This window comes from Myotis myotis, unplaced genomic scaffold (assembly GCF_014108235.1).
Source record: "Myotis myotis isolate mMyoMyo1 unplaced genomic scaffold, mMyoMyo1.p scaffold_m19_p_1, whole genome shotgun sequence".
Lineage (NCBI taxonomy): Eukaryota > Metazoa > Chordata > Mammalia > Chiroptera > Vespertilionidae > Myotis > Myotis myotis.
This window is the reverse complement of record NW_023416313.1, coordinates 163,723,632-163,732,249: the sequence shown is the minus strand read 5'-3', so window position 1 is coordinate 163,732,249 and position 8,618 is coordinate 163,723,632. Positions and strand designations below refer to the sequence as shown.

General features: G+C 52.9%; 1 protein-coding gene across 1 annotated transcript; it reads left to right on the top strand.

The window, feature by feature from the left end:
• Positions 1–2,150: 2,150 nt before the first annotated feature.
• Positions 2,151–5,481, top strand: LOC118664506 (the record flags this gene model as incomplete). Its single annotated transcript, XM_036324677.1, is given in 3 exon segments — positions 2,151–2,746; positions 2,748–4,287; positions 4,378–5,481. Coding segments are annotated over 3 exon segments (3,240 nt in total), but the record flags the coding sequence as incomplete, so codon positions are not given.
• Between the last annotated feature and the right edge of the window lie 3,137 nt (positions 5,482–8,618).

The window sequence follows — 8,618 nt, the reverse complement described above, 5'->3', positions numbered from 1 at the left end:
TCTGCGTTTGACTTGGGGTCGTCGCCTCCTCTGCTGGACTCTCCGGGGGTCTTAGGGCCCAACATTTGGGGGCTCGTCCGGGATTAGGCGACCCCCTTCAAGCGCTGGGATCGGTCTTGGAGGTAAGCAGACTCCGGAGTCATTCAGTGTTTGTCTTGTCCTTTGTTCGTTCTTAGTTTCGGTTTTTCAGGAAGACAGGGTGTCGGCTCCGTAAGGAGTCGGCTCCTCTGGTCGTAGGGGCTTCGGCCAGAAAAACTGTCACCCTGGGGGACGCCCCAGGATCGGGCGGTGACCAAGAGGTCTTGGTCACTTCAGGTTCTGGCTGTCCGGCAACGGGCACTCGCGTGTCCGGCCGGACTAGCATTAGGGAGGGATATCATCCCTCAGCGGCCGTTCTGTATCTGGGTAAATTCTTGTGGATCCGGTGTCTTGTCGCGTCATTGTTTGTTCTTTGTTTTTGTCTTTTACTCCTCTTCTCCCATCCAGGTAACATGGGCCACGGAAGCAGCACCCCTCTTTCTCTTACAGTAGCACACTGGACGGACGTCCGGAGTCGGGGACTCAATCTTTCCGTCAGTGTTAAGAAGGGTCCTTGGCAGACTTTCTGTTCATCCGACTGGCCAGCCCTAGGCGTGGGATGGCCAGCGGACGGGACTTTTGACCTGTCTATTATTTTTGCAGTAAAGAATAAGGTGTTCCAATCAGGCCCGGCGGGCCATCCAGACCAGCAGCCGTATATTGTCGTCTGGCAGGACCTGGTCCAGAACCCTCCCTCTTGGCTGAAACCCTGGCTGCCATCCGGAACCTCCCGGGTTCTCGTGGCCCAGGCCCCTCCCGCCGCAGATCAGACGAAACGTCCCCTGGCAGATTCTCAAACCGATCTTCTCCTCTTGGACTCTCCACCCCCTTACCCCTCTCCTCTCCAGCCAGAGCCGCCGGAGAGACCGGAGCCTTCAGCACCTCCTCCCGCCCCTCCAACAGAGGGACCGGCCCAGGGAACCCGGAGTCAGAGGAGACATCCCGCGTCTCCAGATTCGACCGTAGCCTGCCCTCTCCGACCATACGGGCCTCCACCCCCCCGCGGAGACGATAATGAAACGGCTCCGCTCCAGCCACTCCAATACTGGCCCTTCTCCTCGGCAGACCTCTATAACTGGAAAACTAACCACCCTCCCTTTTCAGAGGATCCCCAGCGTCTAACGGGGCTGGTTGAGTCCCTTATGTTCTCTCACCAGCCCACTTGGGACGATTGTCAACAGCTTCTTCAGACTCTCTTTACTACAGAGGAAAGGGAGCGGATCCTCTTGGAGGCCCGGAAGAACGCCCCTGGCCCCGACGGCCGGCCGACTCTACTCCCTCATTTGGTGGATGCGGCCTTTCCTCTGGCCAGGCCGGACTGGGACTTCAACACGGCAGAAGGTAGGGAGCACCTGAAGGTCTACCGCCAGACACTAGTGGCCGGCCTCAGAGGGGCAGCTCGGCGCCCCACGAATTTGGCTAAGGTAAGAGAGGTCATACAGGGGCCCACTGAACCGCCTTCTGTTTTTCTCGAGCGATTAATGGAGGCGTTCAGACGGTACACCCCGTTTGACCCCACCTCGGAGGGGCAGAGGGCCTCAGTAGCTATGGCTTTCATAGGGCAGTCAGCATTAGATATTAAGAAAAAGCTGCAGAGACTTGAGGGATTGCAGGACTTTACCCTCCAAGATTTAGTTAAGGAAGCAGAGAAAGTGTACCATAAGAGGGAGACCGAGGAGGAAAAGGAGCAGCGGAAGGAGAGAGAGAGGGAGGAGAAGGAGGAGAAAAAGGAAAAAAGGGAAGAGCAGAGACTAACCCATATCTTGGCCGCAGCAATAGAAGGGAGTAAGCCACAGGAGAGAGGAAAAGGAAGACAGGCAGGGGCCCTGGGCAACAGGCCACCGTTAAGGAAGAATCAATGTGCTTATTGCAAGGAAGAAGGACATTGGAAGCGGGAGTGCCCAAAGAGACTAGCAAAGAAGGCGCTGGCACTCCAGGAAGATAGTGATTGAAGAAGTCGGGGCTCGGATCCCCTCCCCGAGCCTAGGGTAACTCTTAAGGTGGAGGGGAAGCCTGTTAACTTTCTGGTAGACACAGGGGCCCAATATTCAGTTCTTAAGAAACCACTAGGACCAGTCTCCCAGAAGACCTCCTGGGTGATAGGGGCAACGGGAAATGAGCAATATTCCTGGACCACCACCCGGACAGTTGATCTAGGCACGGGAAGAGTGACTCATTCCTTCTTAGTAATACCCGAGTGTCCAGCCCCCCTTCTGGGAAGAGACTTGCTAACTAAAATGGGGGCTCAGATCACTTTCACCCCACGGGGGCCGACCCTGACCCAACATGGAGAGCCAATTACTCTCTTGACACTCCAGCTCGAAGACGAGCATCGGCTGTTTGAGAGTAATGTCCGAAAGGACGAGAGGATAGCGGGATGGTTACAGCAATACCCCAAAGCTTGGGCTGAAACCGCGGGGATGGGCTTAGCTACCGAACGGCCCCCTGTGATAGTAGAGCTTAAGTCCACTGCAACCCCGATTGCAGTACGACAGTACCCCATGGCAAAAGAAGCCTGGAGGGGGATCAAGGTTCATGTCCAACGCCTCCTACGCCTTGGAGTCCTCGTTAAGTGCCACTCCCCGTGGAACACCCCACTCCTCCCGGTAAAAAAGCCCGGAACTGATGACTACCGACCGGTGCAGGATTTAAGAGAAGTCAACAAGAGGACTGCATCCTGCCAGCCAGAATATTTTCGCCTTCGAGTGGAGAGACCCAGATTCGGGAATAACGGGGCAGCTGACTTGGACCCGACTTCCGCAAGGATTCAAAAATTCCCCCACTATCTTCGATGAGGCTCTTCATCAAGACCTGGCTGCTTTCCGTGCTGACCACCCGCAAGTCACCCTTCTCCAGTACGTGGATGACCTTCTCCTCGCCGGAGCTACTAAGGAGGACTGTGAAACAGGTACCGGGGCCTTGCTTTTAGAGCTCTCCCGCCTAGGATACCGGGTCTCGGCCAAGAAGGCCCAGATATGTCAGCGGAGAGTGACCTATTTAGGATACGCACTAGAAGGGGGAAAGAGGTGGCTCACTGAAGCCCGAAAAAGCACAGTCACCCAGATTCCCAGACCGCAGACCCCCCGGCAGGTACGCGAGTTCCTGGGAACAGCTGGATTCTGCCGCCTCTGGATTCCAGGTTTTGCAACCCTAGCGGAGCCCCTATACCCGCTGACAAAACAAGGGAACCCCTTCGAGTGGGGGGAGACTCATCAGAAAGCCTTTGACGACATTAAAAAGGCTCTTCTCTCGGCGCCGGCATTGGCCTTACCAGATGTGGCCAAGCCCTTCACTCTGTTCATAGATGAAAGAAAGGGAGTAGCCAGGGGGGTCCTAACTCAAACCTTAGGCCCCTGGAAGAGGCCGGTAGCCTATTTATCCAAGAGACTAGACCCAGTGGCTAGGGGGTGGCCAGGCTGTCTAAGAGCAATTGCAGCTACTGCCCTGCTTGTAAGAGATGCGGACAAACTTACCTTGGGGCAGAAACTAACTGTGGTGGCCCCACACACTCTCGAGAGTGTTATCCGGCAGCCACCGGACCGGTGGCTATCCAACGCCCGGATGACTCACTACCAGAGTCTCCTGCTAAGTGAAGATCGAATCCGCTTCGGGGCTCCGGTAGCTCTCAACCCAGCAACCTTACTACCGGAAGTAAATCCTGAGAGCAAAGAAGTCCTACACTCATGCCGTGACATTCTGGCAGAGGAAACAGGGCCGAGGAGAGACCTCAAAGATTCCCCCTTGCCAGAGCCTCAACTCACCTGGTACACGGATGGAAGCAGCTACCTCTATGAAGGTAAGAGGGTGGCGGGAGCGGCTGTGGTCAGCAAGGACCGGACTATCTGGGCTAGTAGCTTGCCCGAAGGGACTTCGGCCCAGAAGGCTGAATTAATTGCTCTGACACAGGCTCTCAGGCTGGCAGAGAACAGCCGGGCTAATATTTATACTGACAGTCGTTATGCTTTTGCCACTGCTCATGTGCACGGGGCTATATACCGTCAGAGAGGTCTCCTCACCTCAGCAGGAAGGGAAATTAAAAATAAAAAGGAAATCCTCGACCTCCTAGAAGCCATTCATGCCCCCCAGGAGGTAGCTATCATCCATTGTCCCGGCCACCAGAAAGGGACCTCGGAAACAGCTATAGGAAACAGGAAAGCGGATGCCGAGGCAAGGCAGGCCGCTCTAGGGCCCCGGCTACTCGCCCTCGCTGTTGGCCCCGCAGCACCACAGCCAGAGACCCTCCACTACACCCTAGAGGAGGAAAAAGACCTGCTTAAAAGGCCAGAAAAATACCATAAGGACAAACTAGGAGTGTGGAGAACTGCAGGGGAAAAAATGGTAGTACCAAGGGCGGCAGCCACTGCCTACCTCCAACAACTGCATCGCCTTACCCACCTGGGGGCCAAACACCTCAGCTCCACCAGCCGGGCAACGGGACACTATGTCAAAGGACTCGATCGCCTTTCAGAAGAAGTAGTTAAGCAATGCAAGGCGTGTCAGCTGGTAAATGTACATTCATCCCAGGTCGGGACCGGACACAGACTCAGGGGAGACCGGCCCGGGAGTTACTGGGAGGTGGATTTTACAGAAGTAAAGCCCGCCCGATACGGTTATAAATATCTTTTAGTTTTCATAGATACCTTCTCAGGTTGGGTAGAAGCCTTCCCTACCAAAAGAGAAACTGCAACTGTGGTCGCCAAGAAGATCTTAGAAGACATCTTTCCACGGTTTGGAATTCCTAAGGTAATTGGATCAGACAACGGTCCAGCTTTTGTTGCCCAGGTAAGTCAGGGAATGGCCAAGATACTAGGGGCGGATTGGAAATTGCATTGTGCTTACAGGCCCCAGAGTTCAGGTCAGGTAGAAAGAATGAATAGAACATTAAAAGAGGCTATGACTAAATTGTCCTTAGAGACTGGCGTGGCAGACTGGACGGTCCTCCTTCCCTTTGCCCTTTTCCGCGCGCGAAACACCCCAGGCCCCTTGGGGGTGACACCGTTCGAGGTTTTGTTTGGGGCCTCTCCGCCCCTAGCCGCTGACCCTTGGTCCGTGCCCACAGACACTCACACCCCTCAATCCCTGCTTGCCAGGCTGAAGGCCCTCGAGACTGTCCAGAAGGAGGTGTGGACTCCCCTGGCCGCCCTCTACCAACCAGGAGAACTGCAAGTCCCCCACCAGTTCCAGGTCGGAGACTTTGTGTACATCAGACGCCATCGGGCCGCTAATCTCGAGCCGAGGTGGAAGGGACCCCACCTGGTGTTGCTGACAACCCCAACAGCGGTCAAGGTAGACGGTGTAGCTGCTTGGATCCACGCCTCCCACGTCAAGCGGGCACCCCCATCAGACGACACCGATCATGGATGGACTGTGGAGAAGACAGACAACCCTCTCAAGCTACGGATTTGCCGCCGCCCTCTTCCTGCTGAGCCTGCCGCTGATAAGTAGCAACCCCCATGCCCCAAAGAGACTAACTTGGAGGGTAATGTCCCCCCACACCGGACAGACGGCCTGGTCGGTCACCAATATAGCACCTAAAGGGACATGGTGGCCAGACTTAACGCCAGACCTCTGCGCTATGGCAGCAGGATACAGACTATGGGACCTCCCTGAGAGAACAGTAGAAGAGACTAAAGCAGGTATAGAGACCCGAGCTTACATAGGAAAAGGAAGAGATTTGCAATTTGGAGTTCACTGTAGTTATCTGGGGGCCCGTGAGCGTCTTACGATGACCCAATTCTATGTATGCCCCAAAGACAGGCAGGGACATAGAAAGAATTGTGGATCTGAACGAGAGTATTTCTGTGCAGAATGGGGATGTGAGACAACTGGTACTGGATATTGGATCAGAGGGCCCCCCGAGTGGGACCTCATCCAGGTTCGGAGAAATGAGAGCCAAACCTCCGGACATAGGGGTTGGGTTAACGCCCTGAATATCTCCTTCACCTCAGCTGGGCGGTCATACGACCTAAACAAGTGGCGCTGGGGAGTGACATGGGGGATCCGGCTGTATAAGGACCAACATGATGATGGCCTCCTTTTTAAGATAAGATTAGATGTACAGGATTACAGGCCACCAGTTGCAGTAGGACCCAACACCGTCTTGTCCAGCCGGCAGCTCCCCACGAAAGAAAGGCCTCTTGCCACCACCACCGTGGCAGGAACTAGCCCAGCCTCCAGGGAGGAACAGGCCAACCCCATAGAACTAGAGACAAACTCAGGTCAGAGGCTATTAGGCTTGGTAGAGGGGGCCTTTAGTTCTTTAAACATGTCCAAGTCTAACCTAACTGAGTCTTGCTGGCTCTGCCTAACTACAGGGCCCCCCTACTATGAGGGCATAGCCTTCCAGGGAAACTATACCAACACCACCAGCCATGACCACTGTTCGTGGGGACAGCAGGGGAAGTTGACCCTTACTGAGGTCTCAGGGCAAGGCACATGTATAGGACAAGTGCCAAAGGACCGCCAGCATCTCTGCAAGGAGAACCTGGCATATCCCTCCTCTGCAAGCTATTACTTAGTGCCCCCAACAGGGGGATGGTGGGCCTGTAGTACGGGACTTACTCCATGTTTAGCAGCCCAGGCCTTTAACCGTTCTCAAGATTATTGTATCCTTGTCCAACTAGTCCCCAGGATCATGTATTATCAAGCTAATGCATTTGAAAAAGAATTTGACTCCTATTCTCCTTCCCATCGGGATAAACGGGAACTTGTTTCACTGACCTTGGCTGCTCTCCTAGGTCTAGGGGTCGCGGCAGGAGTAGGAACAGGGACAACAGCCCTCATTAAAGGCCCCACCTATACTGAGGAGCTCAGAGCTGCTATAGATGAAGACCTCAAACATATAGAGCACTCCATAACTAAACTTGAGGAGTCTCTAACCTCTTTGTCTGAAGTAGTCCTACAAAATAGGAGAGGACTAGATCTCCTATTCTTAAAGGAGGGAGGGCTGTGTGCAGCTCTCAGGGAACAATGCTGTTTCTACGCTGATCATTCAGGGGTGATAAAGGATTCCATGTCAAAACTTAGGGAGAGATTAGAAACTCGCAAAAGAGAGCGAGAGGCCAAGCAAGGCTGGTTTGAAAGTTGGTTTAACAGCTCACCGTGGTTCACAACCCTGATATCCTCTCTCGTGGGACCCCTGATCATTTTACTCCTCCTTTTGACATTCGGGCCATGCATAGTAAACCGCTTAATCGCCTTCATCCAGGACCGGATTAGTGCAGTTCAGGTAATGGTCCTCCAACAGCGGTATCAGCCTGTACCCTCAAACATTAGCCTGTAGTTCCATGATTGGAACTTCCCACAAGAAAAGGGGGGAATGTAAGGCCGCTGAAAAACTCCCCCCTTCCCCCTGGACCAGCTTTTCCAGTAAGCTCTGGTTAATGTAAAGATTAAAGAGAACTTCCCCCTCCTGACCTTTCCCGTAAAGCTCTGGCGCCCTGATCTGGTCATAGCATAGTTATCTTATCACTCCTCGGGATCGGCCTGCGCATACCAGACCACCCTGGCCCCTTAGGAAATGAGTCAACTAATAACAAAGACCTGTCCCTGTAAAAGATGAGTTATGAGTTAACTGGTAACCCAGTTCCCTGTTTTCCGGCCACCTGCGTGTGGTTTTTGCCTTTATAAACCCGTGTTCTGCAATTGCTCGGGGCTCCAGTCAGCAGCACTTCCTTTGTGTTGTTGCCTGCCTGCCTGAGAGCCCCTGCGCTGCGCTTGTAATAAAAATCCTCTTGCTCTTGCATCAAGCCTCGGTCTCTGCGTTTGACTTGGGGTCGTCGCCTCCTCTGCTGGACTCTCCGGGGGTCTTAGGGCCCAACATGGTGTTAGGAGATGAAAGAAAATCAATGTCTTCTAACCACAGTGGCTCCTAGTCTTCCTATTGAGAAAGTACCAAAGCCAGAGGGGTAAATGTTACCAGGAAAATATTAGAAGGACCAAAAGCTGGTTTCAGTACAGCCACAAATTTAGAAATGAGTGCATAGTTTTCCCAAAATATGGGATTCGCCATTGCCCTCATCACAGGCAGACACCAGCCACATGGAGCCCCACCAGATTGAAAATCCATTTTCCTGTACCTGAGGCCTAAGGTGCAGCAGCTGTCCCCCTCTGTGGGCCATGTTTGAGCTGCAAGAGAGCTACTTTCCACCCAGCTCTGCCACCCTAGCCCTCCAGATTGGAACAGCAATCTTAAATGTCATCCAGTTAATGAACCCACAATAAGGACTACAAAATAAGTAACAGAACCAGATTACAAAATGAAAGATTCTACCAAGAAAAATGACATTTAGCAATATTTAAAGTGAAAATTCTGGTTGGATAGTTTTGGTCAGTTTGTAAGTTAATATAAAGAATTTATTTCAAAACTGAACCCTCTACTGATAAGGGGCATACACAGTTTTATAAAGAGAAAAACTCTTGATGAATTTTTAGGCTGGATATTACTTTTGAAAAACTTCATAAAATTTTTACCTGTATTTCTACAAATGTATGGCCCCATATCTTTAAAATGACATCTCTTGAAGATGAGCCTGCTCTTC